At 34.7% G+C, this 20,829-nt stretch overlaps 2 protein-coding genes across 2 annotated transcripts; one reads left to right on the top strand and one right to left on the bottom strand.

The window, feature by feature from the left end:
* The first annotated feature begins 871 nt into the window (after positions 1-871).
* LOC134720831 (acylcarnitine hydrolase-like) lies at positions 872-6,724 on the top strand. The gene is made up of 3 exons (XM_063583375.1): positions 872-975; positions 2,936-4,472; positions 5,045-6,724. Exons 2-3 carry the CDS (start codon positions 2,956-2,958, stop codon positions 5,238-5,240), a joined length of 1,713 nt encoding a protein of 570 aa, XP_063439445.1. The 5' UTR covers positions 872-975; positions 2,936-2,955; the 3' UTR covers positions 5,241-6,724.
* LOC134720830 (fatty acyl-CoA hydrolase precursor, medium chain-like) lies at positions 6,603-19,170 on the bottom strand. Its single transcript, XM_063583374.1, has 3 exons — positions 18,903-19,170; positions 7,868-9,422; positions 6,603-7,118 (listed from the first exon to the last, which is right to left on the bottom strand). The coding sequence occupies exons 2-3, from the start codon at positions 9,415-9,417 to the stop codon at positions 6,926-6,928; spliced, it is 1,743 nt and encodes a 580-aa protein (XP_063439444.1). The 5' UTR covers positions 9,418-9,422; positions 18,903-19,170; the 3' UTR covers positions 6,603-6,925.
* Between the last annotated feature and the right edge of the window lie 1,659 nt (positions 19,171-20,829).

The following is a 20,829-nucleotide window of genomic DNA, read 5'->3' on the forward strand; positions in this document are numbered from 1 at the left end:
TTTTGAATTTTCCTCGAAGTTCATTTACTCTTTACTTCTATGATTGTTATTCTCTTTGTTTACATGTACCCAATTTAAAAGAATTACACAAACATTTAAAAATACGAATTTCCTTTATGATTTTGTGACTTTGTAAATATAATGTTTTGTGACTTTTGAAATATATATATATATATTTACAGATCTAACATTGTTGAGTTGATGTTTAGACGAGTTGTATATAATATATGTGAAATTTTATATTTCTCATCCATATAGTGCCCTATATTACTTATGTGCTGTATTTAGATCACTCTATCAAGAAATTTGGAAGATCAAAGGATATTGGCATTCAATGAATAAACCGAATGCACACAGAATTGTGGTTGTTTTTTGTTTTTTTGTTTTAATTTGTATATCATTTATTTGCCTAAATCTTTATTTTTTACTTTATTGTCATGTCCATTGCTATGATGTTTGGTGATCCTTTGTTCGGAATAAATTTTTCTTCATTCCAATCGTATTATATACAGTAATATATAATTCTGACTTAATTTGAACTGTATGTATAAAATATGGTTAAATCATTAATATATAATACTATCATTTTGTGACACATTTTTTGGCCGATTATTATAACTGACTTTAAATAAAGTTATAACTTAATGGCTATATAAGTCCATTTTGATTACATAGGGTTCAGTTTTCAGAACTCCGTGTATAATAAATAATAAACAAAAATAAAAAATCGATTGTACACTGTAATAGATCCTGTTTTCTGTTATTTTGCACATCTTTAACGATTTACACAAGGTTAGTTTGTTTCTCCATGCATGCAAATTTTTTTAATTTCAACTAAATGGACTCGTTTAGTAGGTCAGATGAGGGTTTACTGTTAGTTGTGGTCGCTATCCCATATTGGCATCTTTTAGGATAGCGACAGCCATTTTGCCAGTACCCTATACTTCATCTGACACACTAAACGACATAGTCAAGGTAAATACTGCTTTCAAGTACATTATAGTGATAATGTTTTAACACAAATTCAAGTTTGATCAAACACGGATAATAATGAAAATATATTTGAATTTCAATATTAACAAACGAGTTTAAAAACTATGTATATAATATGAACATACACTTCTGCTTTTCATACATAATTTATTTTTACAGTAATGAGTGCTATTTTTATATTTTTCTTTCTTACACAGGTACTTGTCTCTGTTTTTTTCCGGCAATATACCCTTACTATTAATGTTATATAGGGGGATCTGAGACAAGCGCCTGTGGAATCTAGTGCTCATAAACAGAAGAAAATTACTTTTTATGTGGCAACACTTCAGTGAATATTAGTGTAGCCATTATAACTGCGCACATCTATTGATATTATAAATAAGTTATGTATAATAAGTAGATTTTTATGACAAACCCCGCCAGTAGCTAAGAATATCATTGCAGGATTAATACGCACAGCGTAATAATATTTAAAAATATTAAGTAGTAGCTCACTGATGGGATCTTTCATTAGCAGTTAGATTGATCGGCAATTCAGGCTTTTTGGTAGGATTTAATAGTATGAAAAAGTTTATTTTGACAGAATTAAACTATACTGGCTGATAAAAGATAACTCATTTTCATTAATTCACTTTCTTTAGTGATTGGCATAAAAAGGACATATTTTAATATATTTTTTCCATATCAAATCAAATCCTACCGGTGCGTGTTTGGGACCTGTTGTTGCAAACAAGATTTTCTGTTGTTTATATTGTAGTATTGCAGACAAGTGTCTAGTCGTATTTGTTTAAAAAAAAAAATAATACCGCTTACACTTACACATCCATATACATACTTATATTAGCACACCTTACGAATACATTAAAGCAGATTTGAAAAAAACTGTCTTCATTTTTCCAAAAACTTTTGAAAAAACATCAATATAAAAAAAAGATTGCCAACGAAACGTGGATTCACTAGAGACCTAATGGCATGTATGTGCGGATACATAGGTCAATGAGCGAACCCCAAACTAGACGAGAAAACCACAGAGAAATGTATGGTATTTATGTATCAGGTACACTGGTGGCCTACTGTTATTTTCTGCTCGGGTTGTTGTCTCTTTGACACATTCCCAATTTTACATAAGTATTTTGGCGGAGTTAAACATGTTTGTGACTCCTCAACTCTCTTGCTAACATGGGCTAGTGGTTAGTGGGTAAACGCCACAACATCAAATAGACTGCACAAAATTGTTGGAAAAGGCTTAAAGATAGTTTCTTTTTAAATTGAAACTGCTCTCCTATTTGTAAATAGTATTAAACATAATCATACAAGATAAATATAACTACTTAATGTCATAGTCCGCGTATAGCAATCACAGCTGTCACGTTTCAAGAGCTACGTCTTACTACGGTTTGAAAGCGAAGCGAAACGGGGATATACGTAACGAAACGTATCGAAACGTGGTGATCCTTTCTTTAAAACGGGACCTGTCCCGTATGTTTTGAAAATTCAACAACAAACGTAGCAAAAATAGAAAAAAAATAGAAACTTAGTAAATACGTATCAAAGCATAGCGGAAGGTAACAAAACGTGCTTACTACGTATCGAAACGTATCAATGCGTGTTGGAAACGTGGGTCTACACGTACGAGTTCGTAGCAAAACGTGACAAGAACGAGGCACTAACCTAGTAGTAAACCCAGCTTTCAAAATAACGGGACATTTTTATTCAAAACGTAGTTGAAACGTAGCATTTTAAAACGGTATAAAAGGTTACAGTGTGACTGAAACAAATAAAAGGAATGTGTTGAATATTCAAACAGTCAGATTATTTTAACTCTCCTTATCTCACTAACATGTATAAGAAATTGTATTGATTTGCCCAATACAGCTTCATACATATTTAACTTAATATTTTCGGTTTTGCATCATTTTTAAATCAATATTTTTCTTTACAGGACGTTCAACTAATACCATAATGAAATCAACGTTCGGGTGGTTGAATTTTGCTTTTCTAGTTGTTCAAATTAGTGCTGACACAACGAATATAAAAACACCGTCTGGACCAATCAAAGGACTAAAATTGAACTATCACAAAACAGGAGAACCTTTATATGAATTCAGGGGCATACCCTTCGCCAAACCACCGATTGGTTCGTTGAGATTCAAAAAAACAGAACCCCTTGAAAAACGAAAAGAATTTCATGACGGAACGAAATTCGGAGCAATCTGTATGCAGCCGGGTATCGATTTTATGCCTGAAATAAGTAAACCAGACATGTCTGAAGATTGTTTGGTATTGAATGTCTACGTTCCAAGAAATTTACACGAACGTTTGTCAGTAATGGTATGGATACACGGTGGCGGATTTATGGTCGGTCATGGACACCTCTACGATGGCGGAAAACTTGCAATGGACGGAAATGTGATTGTTGTAACAATAAACTATAGACTTGGAGGATTTGGCTTTTTTGCTGTGGGTGATTCTTCGGCAAGAGGTAACTATGGTTTGTGGGATCAAAAGATGGCACTCCAATGGGTACATGATAATATTGCATCATTTGGAGGTAATCCTGAGTCTGTTACAGTATTTGGTGAATCCGCGGGGGGATATAGTGCATCATTTCAATCACTTATACCTTCAAATAAAGGACTTTTTCAGAGAGTTATTTCACAGAGTGGTGTTGTATCTAGAACTGTTGTTGTGACAAACTCCTCTATTGAAAAATTTGCAGCAGAAATAGCTGAAAAATCTTCCTGTCCATTCGATGAAAAGCAAATATTCGTTGATTGCTTACGACAGAAAACAGCTGATGAAATCCTGAAATTGACCGAACCTTTTGCCTCAACACCAGCGGACAAGCTCATGTTTGAATCCACTGGTATGCCGGTCGTAGATTATGAATTGTTTCTCGAACATCCTATTAAAAGTCTGGAAGACAAATCATCAGATGTGTCCCAGTTTTTCCGTTCTCTAGATTTAATGGCGGGGGCTGTCTCTAACGAAGGATCCTTACTATATATGATGATACCACCAAGCTTCCAAGAACACTATGCTTTTAATGTTACTGAAGGTTTTCCATATAAAGCAGTTTGTAACGGAATACTGTCACCCTTCGTTGAATTGTGGTATGCTAACAACTCAAACGTCAAGGACATACTGTGTAAATATTACTCCGCAGAGTCTATCGCAGATCAATCTTTAAAAGCAACCGATTCCTGGGCTGACATTACATTTTACTATCCTATCATGAAAATGTTAGAACATCACTCTGGAGGTAATACATATCAATATGTGGTATCAAAATTAAGTCCAAAACCCTTCGGCGGGCCTCCTCCGTCATGGTTCAAAGGTGTCGGGCATGGTGATGAAGTGATTTACCTTTTTAATGTATCTCAGTTTCTGTCACTGGATGAAAAAGAGATAATGAATGATAGAGATGAAGAATTTGGAAAGAAAATGATAAGTTATTGGACATCTTTTGCTAAGACTGGGTTAGTATATTAATATTAGCAATGCTGTATTTTACAAAATAATATGCCACGCCAGTCATATTTTATAAATCGTATATACATTTGTTGTGGAGTACTAGTAATAAAAAAATCCGTGCGCATTAACATTCTTAGTAAGCGCAATTCTTACCATTAACTGTAGGCAAGTCATTTTTATAATTTAGATCCTTTAACTATTCGTCCCCAATGTGTATATATTGTCTGTTTGTTTTGTTTAAGATATTTTCTATTACAATGTGACCAGTCGTCGGGTAGTCGTTACAAATTTAAATGAAATGGACCTAGAAATCAATTCCTGGGTAAAATCAGCCATGTTTTTTTCTCTCATAGCAATGACCCTGCTTTTAAAGTACTTTCTGCTTGCCTCTTATAGTCAATATTTGATTGTGATATTTAGTAAATTACTATCAAGTTTCCGAGAGAGAAAGCTTTACGAAAAGTTAAAAGCAACACAACATTTTCTATAACTAGCCAAGATCATCAAGTAACAATTCTATTTTTTCATTCACATCCATAAACTGTCCGGTCACTTTCTTTATTTCATGTCATTTCAGCGTGCCTTATGCTGGTGATGGGTCAGTTCCATGGAAACAATTCGATATGGAAAACAAAATCTATTTGGATTTAGACGATGAGATAACACAAAAAAGTAACTACAAACCTGAAATATTGGACCTCTGGTCAAACCAACTACCAGCGTCCAATCTTGAATCAGCGAGTGCAGACGAAGGACACCGTGATGAATTGTGAATGTTGTAGGTTCAATAATATGATATATTGCACTCATTTTTGAAAGACAGTTCTTGATACTATAATATATTACTTAAAAAGATGCCAAATCGTGAGGAATTCTTGCATTGTGAATAAAGCCTCGGTCACACCTTACCGGGTAGCACGAACGGACGCCTAACGGATGAAAATAAAAGTTGTCCGTTGACAAAATTGTTATCCGTTGGGAGTCCGTTGATGTACTGACCAAATAAAACGAACGACAGTCACGTGTAACGGATGCATAACGGACACACAACGGATATGCAACGTACGAGAAACGGACACGTTCCGGACAGAATTGATGTCGAACGTATATCCAACGGACGAGTAACGAATAAAACGGACACCTAACGGAAGCGTACCGGATAAAACGGATGAACAAGATATACGGAAAAATCAAAGGCGATAATAATAATAAATTTTAATCGCATAAATATTCAAAATTTTTCTGTGTAACTGGTTTTTATAAAAAAAAAAAAAAAAAAGTAGATGTGGTATGATTGTCAATGAGACAACTATCCACAAAAGACCAAAATGACACAAACATTAACAATTATAAGTCACCGTACGGCCTTCAGCAATGAGCAAAGCCCGTACCGCATTTAGTCAGCTATAAAAGGCCCCGATAAGACAATGTAAAACATTTCAAGCGAGAATTTGTGATTTAATGTCGTATACAATTCGGAGCTTTGAATAATAAAATTGAGAATGGAAATGGGGAATGTGTCAAAGAGACAACAACCCGACCATAGAAAAAACAACAGCAGAAAGTCACCAACAGATCTTCAATGTAGCGTGAAATTCCCGCACCCGGAGGCGTCCTTCAGCTGACCCTTTAATAAATATATGCTAGTTCAGTGATAATGAACGCCATACTTATTTCCAAATTGTACACAAGAAACTAAAATTAAAATAAATACAAGACTATCAAAGGCCAGAGGCTCCTGACTTGTGACAGGCGCAAAAATGCGGCGGGGTTAACACATGTTTATGAGATCTCAACCCTCCCCCTATTCCTCTAGCCAATGTAGAAAAGTAAACGCATAACGAGTCTGATGTCAGAAGATATAAACAACAAAATAAATAAAATGACAATAATACATAAACAACATCAGACTACTAGCAATTAACTGACATGCCAGCTCAAGACTTCAATTAAACTGATTGAAAGATTATGATTTCATCATGTGAATATCAGGCACAATCCTTTCCGTTAGGGGTTTAGTATCATACCATCATAACATATATGAGAAGAACATAACCCGTGTCAACAACTGTTTTTTTGAATAATTGTGTTTAGTTCCGATGCAAAGACCCTATAAGTGATCAATATTAACGCCAAAATATGCAATCTTTAATGACCTGACAACAGTATGGTAACTATATCCCTTCTTAATAAGTGTATGTTCTATTGAATTGTGCTTTGTGTGATTTATGTTGTAAAATAAATATTTGTCATTTGTTTTCTATCTTTTATTAATCTGTTATGATATCTGTTATTTTTCTTATTTGAAATTGTGCTTTGTGTGATTTTGTTCGGTTGTGTTTTTTAATTAAAATATTGATCTCTGATTACGTTATACCTAAAAAAATATATCATATGTAGCATTACGTAATCAGAGATGAATATTTTAATTGGATTGATCATTTATATAAGTATAATATTATAATTCGTCGTGTTCATTTAGTCCACCAGACGCCTCAAATTCATAACTCTCATACAGCTCTGTCCAGAATTGCACACTATCTGATGCCATAAAGGTATCCGCCCTGATGGGGACATCAAGGTTCACGTAATCTCTGTCTTTAAGTGTGAATTGCTTCCATTTTACTGGCTCTCCTCCTTCATTGGGATTCCTGAAATACATTAATTCTTAGAAGCAAAACTTAATTTCAAATCACTGATGTCCAATGACCCATTTAAAATGAGGTCAAGGTATGATATACCCTATAAAAGGACATATCCTAGAAATCAATCTTCTTTTACTGCAATGACCATTTAAAAGGAGATATGGGTTTTTCTTAAAAAATATTCTGATCCCCAATTTGATGAAGAAATACATATACTAGTATACTGCGGCCAAGCAAATGGGCCTATAACTTCTTTAACACGGAAGTTGACGTCGACCAATGAACATTAGACAGACATGTACATCTTATAAGTTACAGTCCATATATAATTCAGGAATATAATTGACCTATTTCCAAACGTAAATTCTAATTCGAATGCGTCAAATTTGCTTTACTGTCCAAATGAATTTAACTTTAAAATCAAATTGATATTAACAAGAACGCATTTCTAATGCGAATCTGATAATGCGATTTAGCCGATTTGAATCAATTCGACTCAAAAAAAGAACAGTGTGTGAACGCGATAAGCGAATTCGATTCGTATTTGATTCGAATTCAATGTTAGTGTGAACAAGGCATTGAAAAGCTCAACGTTGTTAACTGGACTATAAAAAAAATCAGGTCAACTTAGACAAGGTCAGGTGAACCCTGCCTAACCGACATTTCAAATGAGTTTCGAAAATAATTTGTCAACAATTAGTTGTCAAGTGAATGAAAATATATCGAATAGTTAATACTAAAAATAGTAAACTTGCCTAGATTTCGCAAATGAAGTCCAATAGTTGATCATATGCTTCGATAGCTCTTTTTCATCTTCCGATAGAGAAGTATCAGGGCTTGTAAAAGGATTGCTGGAAAACATGAATATGAGCTCGTCAGCATGACCTGACCCTTTGAACCAAGATGGCGGAGGTCCACCAATGGGAGATGGAGATGTCTTGGAAAATCTGTACTGCCACGTTTCACCCCCTAATGACGAATGATATTCCAACATTCTTACAACGGGATATGTTATTAATAAATCTCCAAAGAATTCTGACACCCTCAATCCTTGTTCGGCAACAGAACCATCGACTGTGTAAAAATCACATAATTTTTTTTTTAATGCAGGATTATTGTTTAAATACAATTCTACAAATGGTGCTATGATGCCAACACATGCAACTTTAGATGGTATTCCCTCGGTCATATTAAATCCAAAATGATCTTGAAAAGTCGGTGGGGCAACCATGTACAGCAAAGATCCTTCATTAGATGTTGTTCCAGCCATGAAATCAATAGATTTGAAAAACTTTGCTACATCTGAGGTTTTGTCGCTTAACAGTCTAAACGGATTGTCAGTAAAAAGTTCGCCATCAACAACCCCCGAACTGGTTGTTTCCAGTGGTATTCTGTCAACTGGATTTGTCTTTATTGGGTTTGTCATATCTATAAGCTCATCAACTGAAACTTCCCTTAAGCAATGTGTAAATTTATATAAGTCGTCTAATGAACATCCTGTTTTGTTTGCATAGTCCTCGGCATATTTTCTCAGCATTTTCGGCTTCAACGTAAATGTCCTTCCAAAGTCAAACGCACCACTTTGAGATATAGCTCTCTGGAACAGTCCTTTGTTTGAAGGTATCATTGCTTGTACATTCACACTCCATCCGCCTGCAGACTCTCCAAAAATTGTAACCGATTCAGGGTCACCACCAAACGCAGCGATATTATCATGTACCCATTGTAAAGCAAGTTTCTGATCCCAAACACCATAATTTCCCCTCGCAGCTGGATGATTTAATGCGAAAAACCCAAAAATTCCTAATCTGTAGTTAATAGTCACTACTATAACATCACCTTCTGTTGCAATACGTCCACCATCATAATCATGAGCATGCCCCATTGAGAGTCCACCACCATGGATCCAAACCATAACAGATAATTTTCTATATGGATTCAATACTTTTGGAACATAAACATTCAGGAAAAGGCAATCTTCAGACATGTCAAGTTTTTTATATCCCGGTAAAAAATCCAATTGCAGCTGCGCACAAGCAGCACCAAATTTAGTAGCATCAAACGTATCTGTCCATTTTTCAACCGGTGTCGGTTTCCGAAAACGGAAAGGACCAATAGGAGCCTTTCCATACCTTATTCCGCGAAACTCGTTAACTTGAACTCCATTCTCTGAAAATATGTTCTGAATACCTTTGATTAGTCCTGATGGAGTTTCGACCATTACGGTATTTATTTGATTGTTGTTGGAAAAGACAACTGTGACGAAAGAACAGATGACGAACAGTATCAATGACATGATGTACATTCAATCTGAAAAAATGATATGACGTATTTAATAGGTATATGAACAGACAAAAACAATCTGGAATCGCAGATAATGCAATGCAATAAAGGACGAGGTTGGTGCGTGTTCTTGAACTTGGCAAGTATGTTGAAGATTTGTACAAGTTATAGTTTTCAAGTATAAATTTAACCGTATAAGACGAGTCGTAGCTTGTATAGGGTTTAATGTAATGCACACTAGTTTCACATTAAATTTGTTCACATCTAGACACCTTGTTAAGTTACCAGACTCAAGCTGGCAGCCACTTTTATCGGCCAATCAAGGTAGCAGCCACTATTTTCCAGCAGCCAATTATGACGATATGTTCTAAAAACCAAAAAACTGCACGAGACTCAAACGTTCCAAAAATCGCTTAATCTTAGTTTAATATAGTTGAACAGCGGAATTCGACAATTCGCGGCTTGTACTGATTTTAAAAGCATTTCATTACGTTTTAAATATGTATGTGAAGTAAGCTGCCGGTTTGTTATTTGATATTCGATATTCAATATACAACCGGTTGCAAAAAGTCGGTTCAATATCAAATTTTAGTTCAAAATTATTAAAAAGTATGATTTCATAGTTAACAGGAGTGAAACATTACGCCCGAATAGTTTTATGACCCCTTCAAGCTGTCGTAAATTCTCGTTGTCCTCGAATATAAACCCTTATATAAGTTGCATATTTGTCTTTATGTAATAAAGATTTTTATCAATAAAACGACACCAAAGATTCAAAAAAGATTTAATTTAATATATAACATATAAAACTACAATTAAAGCCGGCCACTCTAAAAACATTCCAAAATATAAAAAGAAATATCTATGGAAAGCCAAAAAAAGAATAAACATATTGTAAAAACCTACGGGAGACCGCTCAGATGACAGCTAGACCCCTGATGTTTCAATACTCCAAATGTAACGATATTATAGACTCTGTAGTATATAAAATTGGGTGTAGAGATAAACGTGACTAAAGGGATCTTGGATTATGGGTCCGGATCCCAGAAAAATATTTAAGTGGGGAATAGCTTGGGTTAATATCTTTAAAATGAGCTAGGTCCGGTTCGGAACTTTGCCGTAGGTATATGCCGAAGAGTACCGAATGTGTAGTTGATATGAAAAATACGTAAATGGGCAACTTTGAACCTCTGTGGTGGCCAGACGGGCCCGGATCCCAGAAAAATATCTAAGTGGGGAATAGCTTGGGTTAATACCTCTAAAATGAGCTAGGTCCGGTTCGGAACTTTGCCGTAGGGATATGCCGAAGAGTACCGAATGTGTAGTTGATATGAAAAATACGTAAATGGGCAACTTTGAACCTCTGTGGTGGCCAGACGGGCCCGGATCCCAAAAAAATATTTAAGTGGCGTTAAGCCTGTGTCGATACCTTTGAAATGAGCTAGGTCCAGTTCGGAACTTGCCATAGAGATATGCCGAGGAGTACCGAATGTGTGGTAATTGAGCCTCGGTTCATTATAGACATCCTCGACCATTAATACAGACCTTTGACATATAACAAGGCCGTTATAAAAACACCCATTCATTAAAACGATAATGCAAAATACGCTGAATATGGACAACTGTAAACCTCCTTGGTGGCAAGACAGGCACGGATCCCAGAAAAAATATTGAAGCAGGTAATAGACCGGGTCGGATGGGTCTTGATAGAAAATTTTCCGTAGTGATATCCCGTGAAGTACTTAATGTTATGTTGGTAAGGACAGTATTTCATGGGGAAACATTGGTCCCTCATAACAAGAAATGTTTTACGGTCAAAGATGCATTGCAAGCGTTCATCACACCATCATGGGTTGTTTCAAAGCTATGAACAGATAAAGGTGCTGAATTTTGCAGCAAAGAGGCAGAAGAGTTTCGTCAAAAACACAACATTGAACTGTACTCTACCGAGAATGACGAAAAAAACAATGTTGGATGAGAACAATGAAAACTTTCTTTTTTAAATACTTTTGGCTTATTCTACGCGTACTAACATCGATGTGTTGAATAATCTCGTTCATCAATACAACACCTCCAAACATAGATTCATTAAGATGACTTCTTTTAATGCTAGTTAAACTGAACCCGAACACAAAGTGTACGTAACTTTTATGGTAATCTTTTTCCATTGAAACAGGGTTAATTTAAAGTAGTCGATACAGTTTGAAATACTTTAAAGAAAAGCGTGTTTAAAAAGGAATACATCCCTAGGTGGGCCGAAGAGGTCTTAACTTTGTCCCACGTATAGAACACTCAAACTCAAACGTATCGTACCATGGATTTTAATAAAGTCTACGTAAAAGGGTCCTTTTATGAACCTTAACTTCAGAAAAACGAGCCAAGGGTGGTTTGAAATAGATCTTTCTTCAATGGAAAATGTACCCTAAGTCCTTTAATTCTTGTATATAACAATCAGATTTGCAGTAACAACCTTTTAGCAGGAAGTATAGTCTTTGGCAATTTGCACAAGATCATACAGGCTACTTTCCCTATGCGAGCAATATGGTGAAGGCTTAAACATCTGGGTTATATCTTTACCAGGTGAAGAACCACCTAGGGTTTTTGATCTCACACCCGCATGTTTCAATAAATCACACATCATCAGACTCTCTAGATCTTCCTTGTTTTGCTCTTAAACTTCCATTGACAATGGACGTTCCAAGAGTGCATCAATGTTTTTATGTGTCAAGTTTTTAATCTTATGTACCTGAAGTTTTTGTTGCAGAGTGGTCTTAAAGTCATTTACCTTTTTCTCAAGTTCTTTAATGGTTGTTATAAAATCTTTCTCTATTCGTTTTATAGCCGTCTCCAATGGGTTACACTGGGATTGTAATGTATTTCTCAATTTCCATAGAATCCAAATGTGTCTGTCATTTGTTGTAGCAGATCTTGATTTCAAGAAGTTTACCATTACGTAGGGAGGGAAGGAAGTTTTATAGTCGGGTTGTTGTCTCTTTGACACATTCCCCATTTTCATTCTCAACTTTATTTGCTAGTTGTCGTCCAATGGGTTACATGTCCCCTAACGGTAGGATTAAAAGGTTTGGAACGTAGGGTAACCCGCATTAACAAACTTGTCAAATATGAAAAGTTTTAACTGTTCTTTCCAATTTCCCGTTGAGGGTGGCTTGTTTGGAAGTAGAATTTTGTGTACACGTAACACTTATTTTAAGTTTTCGAGCCTCCAAACGGGTGTAAAATTGCAATCATCTTTCAATATCATTCATATTATTTTAACATATGATAAATTTTGTTGTTTCTTATATAACAATATTTAAGAGGTTTGATTAATCCAGGCATTGTTACTTCTATCACCACACGTCTCTAAGGTATTCGTTTTCAAGTTGAAAATGTCCAATTGCCATTGTTCTGATTCCATCTTTTAAAATGTAACGTATGTCATCTTGTATGTTAGTTTCTTAAGTCACCACGTTTTAAAGGTAACTGCGAATGACGTTCATTTTTCTATGACAACTTTGATAGGTCATACAACACGCCTGGTAATCGTTTCACGGAATTATCTTTCGATTGACCTGTTTGGTTTTTCCTAAAGCTTTACTTGTGTTTTAACCATCATTAATTCGATATTAAAACATCTTGCACGAAGCCCTACAAACTCAGCAATCAGTTGACCATCAAATGTATCTTCAAACACGCCAATCACTATTTGCTGACGTTGTTTGGAATTCAACGATCGGTTGTCCGTACAATAGTTAAGTGTGTCAAACTTGTTTTGAATTTGAGATACCATGTCTTTAGAAAGTCGTCAGTTTGAATTTAATAGACTAAATTATCAGTGTCGGTAAACAATAGTCGAACTTCGTCTCCGAAGGTTTCATAATGAATGTCGTACATTAAAATCTTTGAAATGTCTAATATGCATGCTCCTAAATACACATGCTTGTCAAATTTGAGTTCAGTTTTCTTCATGTGTACGATTTTTTTTTCGGTAGTCACTTACTTTATATTCATCCGTTTAAGTATGTTTACCATGGTATTTCCAAACTTTGTTCATCAGTTTGAAAAAAATGGGTTTTTTTCAGACACGGTGCGAGTGGTAGTTATGGTTATAAGGTTAATATTCAGGTAAATGCAAATTTCAAGCCTACATGATTGTTTAAATTTAAACACATGATACACTTTTGTTAATACCAACCCATTGGAAGAACTCTGTTTCAAATTTCTATTATAAAGAACATCCTTTACACCTTTGTCGGATTTGAATACGGTATACCAACTTATGAAACATGTTCATTTCTGTTTTCATGTAAAAACGATAAATCGTTAAGCTTATCGTAAAGGTCGACTGAGTAACCAAATCCCCTTCAGTTATGTACCCAACCTCATCCTCCTCTTTCCACATGTCAATGACTTCAAAGTCGTCCACCAATTCAAAACCCTTGTTGGCTACGGTTCTGACATGGCCAACACATACTCAAAGTTAGTACTACTAGTTAAGTATTCAAAAAAAATCATTGGGAAGGTTGTGGAGGGTCGCATTCACTGATGTATTTGTTGTTGGCCACCCAATGTCAATGGCTTATTTGAGCACAGTCCCCTCTCGTGCTGCTTATTCAAACAGAAGTAACATGTCTGGGTCTTGTAACAATTGTGATCTAACTTTGCTTATATTTAACGCCGAATCGTAACCTATCCCTGATGACGTGTAATAATGAAATACGTCAAGGCCTGTAAGCTTTTAAACAAATGACACTAGTTTTCAAATATATCATCCAATTGCACATATATATAACCATGTCACCTCCTGGGTACACTTTTGTTTCTTTGTATTTTCCAACATCATACCTGACGCGGTAGTAAAAACATGAAGGTGTATTTTGTTGGTGAGCATTCCTGTAAGCTTTTGACTTGTCAGGTTGGCATGTGTCTATATGTTATAAGTAACATTAAACGTCAGCATAATTTACATAAGGAAATCGCATTTTACGTTTACAGTTGTATATCTTATAAAGGTATCTTCTTCAGGTATCTTGATTTTCACTCCAGCCCTCTAATCCCAATACTATGAATTTTCGTCTAAATTGTCTTCTCTCAAACAGTGCTTTTTACACTTTCGACAAAAAAACTTTAACATTGTAGATAACACTTGGGCTCTGAACAAATGTGATAATTTTTTTTATCTAGCAGTATTGTTGTTTAGTTACATGTCTGCGTTGGTTCTGTCCTTTCCGATTATCTTTGAAATTTTTCTTGGGTTCTTCAATTTTTTTTCTCGTTGTTGTTTATTTCAACACCATCATACCCAAACACGTTAATGAAAAAGCTAGTTCTAGTATTTAGCCTTTAAAATTGGTCAATGTGTTTCAAACACAAGGGGGAAACTAAACCCTTCTGGTTCAATTCATTTTCACGTTTTTTTTTTTATATTGGCGCACTTTATGTGTACTTTTCTAATTCACCTCTTTATGTGTACTTTTGATAACACAGCTCACGTTAATAATGGCATTCTTTTGTGCTAGTTTTACTGAAAGGCGAATGTAAGATTTACCCTTCAGGGGTACAATTTATCCATATGAAGGTGTAATTCTACAATATATGTCTTAACGGTCACCCCCTTCAATCACGCATGCAATATGCTATACTTTCATAACTTTTAACGTTAATTTAGTGTCTTAGTTGGTTGATTCAGTAAAAATAACTTCAGTTGACCTAAAAAATGGAACAACTTTCATCTGTTGCGGGGTTGGGTTTTGCCAACTCTACTGGAAGCATCTGCTGTACCTTCGATGCCTTCTTCACTTTTGTGCTTCTGACATTTTACTAATCAAATGTATGCAAAGCACTTTGACTTGCCTAAAAACGGTTTAATGGTCACTGTAGTAATTTTCTACCATCTTTCACGTTAATAACAGATGTCTTTTCTATGTCTTTTTGAAGTCGTATTTCCTTAATTTAGATGTATAAGGTATACCACGGTTTTTTTGCTTGTAGTATAAATTCATTTTTATGAAAAACTTCTGTACGGGTTCACACATGATGCGTTATGACTCCAATAAGCTTTACCAGCACTTCCTTTGGTTTTCTACTTTATCCTTTTAACACAAAATCCTTTGCCAAGCGGGTCCCCGTTTTAAATAGTAAACTTATAACCTGTAGGGCATCACTAGCCCTTATGAGACGTTGGGAATAATTTTCTGGTGAATACCTACTCCGGAAAATATTTGTTTCCTTTATATTATTTTCATGCAAAATGTGACTAGTCTACCCAACTCAAGGTGGTTTTTGAAAAGTTCTTCTTATACATATTCCAGCAAATATCGAAATGTTCCGAATTGTATTTTTTTAAATGATTGTGCCTTTTTGACTTGGTATTCAAACAGTCTGGAAAGTACTCGCTGTCATATCCAATCTAATGCATCATTTTTCTTAAAAATTGTGTTTATTTCTGTAACTCAACATACACTTATATATTCTTTACAAAAAAAAAAGAAATCAATTGTAAATTGTCTTGAAAGGGTTCTATGAAAATATGACTTTTTTATCAGCTAGGTATGACATCAGTTTTTCTCGGGATTTTGTCAATTTAGGTATTTTTTAATATCTATTATTGATGCAATAAACTTACAGAACTTAGTGTAAATTAACAGCAGTCAGAATGTAACGTTGAATATTAACCCTGAAGTTTAAAGTAGCATCTCAGCAAACTTCCCAGATTAACAACACATTCGGTACTTCTCGGCATATTTCTACGGCAATGTTCCGAACCAGACCTAGCTCATTTCATTGGAATTGATCTGGACTACTCCTTGCTTAAATATTTTTTTGGAATCATGGCATATCGACCATCGAAAGGATTCAAAGTTGTGTTTTAACGTACTTTTCAATTGAACCACACAATCGGTACTTTGCGGCATATACCTACGGCAAAGTTCAAAACCGGACCTAGCTCATTTCAAAGGTATTGACCCAGGCTATTCCCCACTTAAATATTTTTCTGGGATCCGGGCCCGTCTGGCCACCACAGAAGTTCAAAGTTGCCCATTTACATATTTTTCATATCAATCACACATTCGGTACTCTTCGGTATATCCCTACGGCAAAGTTCCGAACCGGACCTAGCTCATTTTAAAGGTATTGACCCAAGCTATTCCCCACTTAAATATTTTTCTGGGATCCGGGTCCGTCTGGCCACCACAGAGGTTCAAAGTTTCCCATTTACGTATTTTTCAATACCCATAACCCAAGATCCTTTTAGTCACGTTTATGTGTACACACAATTTTATATTTTACAGAGTTTATAATATCGTTGCATTTTGGGATATTGAAACACCCCCTGGAAACACCAGGGGTCTCACTGTCATCTGGGCAGTCTCTTGTAGGTTTTCACTAGATATTTATTCTTTTTTTGGCTTTCCATAGATATTTCTATTTATATTTCTGAATGTTTTAAGAGTGGCCGGCTTTAGTTTTAGTTTTATATATAATATATTAAATTAAATCTTTGATGGATATTTGATGTCGTTTTATTGATTAAAATCTAGATTACATAAAGACAAATATGCAATTTATATAAGGGTTTATATTCGAGGACAACGAGAATTTACGACAGCTTGAAGGGGTCATAAAACTATTTGCGGCGTAATTTTTCATTCCTGTTAACTATGAAAATCATACTGAATTTTAATATTGAACCGACTGCTAGCAACCGTCGGATATTGATTATCGAATATCAAATAACAAACTAGCAGCTCACTTCACATACATATTTAAAACGTAATGAAATGCTTTTAAATTCCGTACAAGCCGCGAAATTGTCGAATTCCGCTGTTGAATTATATTTAACTAAGATTTAGCGATTTTTGGAACGTTTGAGTCTTATGCATTTTTTTGGTTTTTAGACATATCGTCAAAATTGGCTGCTGGAAAAAAGTGGCTGCTATCTTGATTGGCCGATAAAAGTGGCTGCCAGCTTGAGTCTGGTTGAACTTAAGTTACCTGTACATAAGATTTGTTCACACTTGTAAACTATATGTCATTTAAATGTTGATTACGTAGAACCGAACTCAAATTTTCGGACAACTTTTCTAGCAGTTAGGGAACGACCATTTGATTTTTTTTTTAAAAAGGGGGGGGGGCATGGATTTTTCACAATTTGAATAAAAAAAGATGATTAGAATGAACAAATATTCTGAATCCAAAGTTTCCCCATACATTATAGTGTCAAATATTGAATTGGTACCATCGAAAAAAAACCTAAATATAAACTTAGTAAACCTTAGCCGTATTTGGCACATTTTTGGGGAATTTTGGATCCTCAATGCTCTTCAACTTTGTACTTGTATGGCTCTATAGATATTTTGATTTGAGCGTCACTGATGAGTCTTATGTAGACGCGTTTAGCGTACTAAATAATAATCCTGGTATCTTTGATAACTATTTCAGACTGGAAGAGTTTTGAACAGCCAGCATGAACGGTTGTCGTATCTAGGTAAAAAATGTCAATTTCGAACTGCAACACATTCCAGTTATAATTAATGAATTAGTTACAACATTTACATGATTTAAGAGTTTGGAAGTGTTTAAAATTCCGTAATATATTAAATGCATGCCAATTTGATGAAATTCATTATTCTGCAATAGTCAATATACGCATGTGCAAACAATTTTTATTGGATTTAGAGCATGGGTTTATTCACTAAGCGAAAAAAGCACGTCATATTAGAATGAGCAAATAATATACATGTATGGAAAAACAAAAAACAAAACAAAACAAAAATGAAGAACTCTCCACCCCTACCAATCCAATACCATACTCTGTGGGTAAAGGTACTTTCTTTCGTATATTTTCCCCAAGACGAACCAAAGTCACCCATCACTCGAAAGTCAAACAGACTTCAGTAGCGGATCCAGGGGAGGGTTCCGGGGGTTTGAACCCCCCGTTTTTAGACGATCAATGCATTTAATGGCCGGTTGGACCCCCTTTTATCCTGGGTTCGGACCCCCCTTTTGAAAATGACTAGATCTGCCCTTCGACTGTTCAAGTATGTGTACACTAATGTGGTCATCGGTTAGCATAGGCGAATTCAGGGGGGTGGGGGCTGGATCGCTCTCTCGTTGGTGTAGTTCCATTAATATCAACAGTTACATCCGCTGATATTTGATACTGTGACAGTTTCTATGTATCTATCATTTCGACCACACACGGGTTCATTATAAATTATTCATTCTGTAAATGTAGTTCGATCGTTTGAGTTGTATAATAAATATTAGTATTTATTTGGATTCTACTTTATATAAATGTAGCATAAGATGCCACAATGGTGAAAATTATGTTGATTATATAGGGAATCACTGAAGTATGACTGGAGTGCCGCCTCCCCCTTTTTCAGTCAGTCAGCGCACCCCCCTTTTTTACTGATTAGATAAGAAATAGTTGTAATAACTGCATGCTTACCATGATAAAATAAAACTAGAAAGCATGCTTTAAATCAAAAACAGAAATCTTACCTTTATAATGGTCCGGCAATCGGTGTGTCCACTAAATACACTATATTACACAAACATACAGGTACTTTAAATAATGATCTAATGTACCCGATGTTTCCTATGATTAATTGGTGTTGGCCTGTGGATTTTATCAAATTTAAAATCGATTTGGTAAATAAAGTTCTTGTGAATAGATTTATTGTAAACTGGTGAAGTGTCCTAAAAAAGCTGAAAGCTTAAATATATAGTCCTCGAAAATGACCCCACTTAAGAAAATGATTTTACCTTGTTAACAGTTTTTAAGAACGATAACTGTGAAATTTCTTAAAGTTACAAATTGAAAAATAACAAAACAACAGTTAAAGCATCAAAAAACCAAAAAAAAGGCTTATGCATTCTTAATAACAGCACACTAAAACTAAGTAGATATATATAAATGCTAATTAGAAATTAATGTTGCATTTTTTTAGGGGGTAAAATGTTAAGGAAGAACTGCACTAATACAGGGTGGTGTTATTTCAACAAGATACATGTACGTATACATACGAACAAACAAACACACAACAAATATTTTATTTGCCAAAATGAGCAGAATAATTACAATGTAATTTTCAAACATAATGTAAAGTAAATTAAAAATAGGTTAAGGTAGTATGGGTGTCTTTCGCCATCTTGGATTGTAAAAAACAGAGAAATTTAAGGTCCAAATTTTCTATCAAGTTAGCAAAATTTGATGTAGGAATGCAGATTTTTAATGTGAATTTTCATTTCAAAGAACCAATTTATAAGAATATAACATATAAATATTAATATTTTTACAAGTGTAGATTATTTTTGGTTTTTTTTTTTAATATTTTCAAATTTGCAATTTAAGGGGAGGTAACTCTAAAACAGTGCATTTTCTGAAGGACTCTTCATGAAATTTTCCTATTTTGTCTTTTAGCCGGAAAAAACGTACGGTGACCCTATCTTTTCTTTTGATATTCTCAAAGCATGGTATGAAAGCAATCTCTTCCTAATTTATTTTACAATTCTATCATTTTGTTTAGTTTCTATTCACAAAATGTTGTTTTTTCTTGTATAATCCATACAAAATTTGTCATTTTGTCACAACCTGTAGCTTGAGAAAATGCACGGTGACCTATCATTTTTATAATTTTGCCTATGTAAATTTTAAAATTGTTTGTATGCACATTGAACGACAAATTTATGTGACGTATATAATTTTTCTGACGTCGGACACTCAAGTAGATCCATGTGTTCGTGGATAGGTTTTTGTGTCCTGTTAAATTGTTCCTTTTAAAAGTTTTGGATTCTCATAAATTCTATGTATAACTTTTGGACTAGTTTGATTTCTGTAATTTATTCTTACATACTTTTGATTTTTTAACCTTGTCTGCGCTCATTGCCTATGTAAAATTTAAAATTGTTTATAATCCAGGTACTTTGGACGACAAATTTATGTGACGTATATAATTTTTCTGACGTCAGACACTCAAATCAATCCATGTGTTCGTAGATAGTAGATGTTGTTGTGTCCTGTTAAATTGTTATACGATGATGACTGATGTTCCCATATTTTGACTATTTTATTGATTGTGACTGTTTATTTAACGCATCATGTAAATGTAACGGAATTTGATGAGACTGTTATTAAAGTGAGAGGGTTAGCGCTATAGAACCAGGTTTAATCCACCATTTTCTACATTTGAAAATGCCTGTACCAAGTCAGGAATATGACAGTTCTTGTCCATTCGTTTTTGATGCGTTTTGTTTTTTGATTTTGCCATGTGATTATGGACTTTCCAAATTGATTTTCCTCTGAGTTCAGTATTTTTGTGATTTTACTTTTTGAACATGTATCAATAGATACTACATTTTGACAAAGTATGAACAAATTCTATCATTTTTATTTTAGACTCCCATACCACCTTAAACAAAGTACATA

The sequence above is a fragment of the Mytilus trossulus genome, chromosome 6 (assembly GCF_036588685.1).
Source record: "Mytilus trossulus isolate FHL-02 chromosome 6, PNRI_Mtr1.1.1.hap1, whole genome shotgun sequence".
In the NCBI taxonomy this organism is placed as follows: Eukaryota; Metazoa; Mollusca; class Bivalvia; order Mytilida; family Mytilidae; genus Mytilus; species Mytilus trossulus.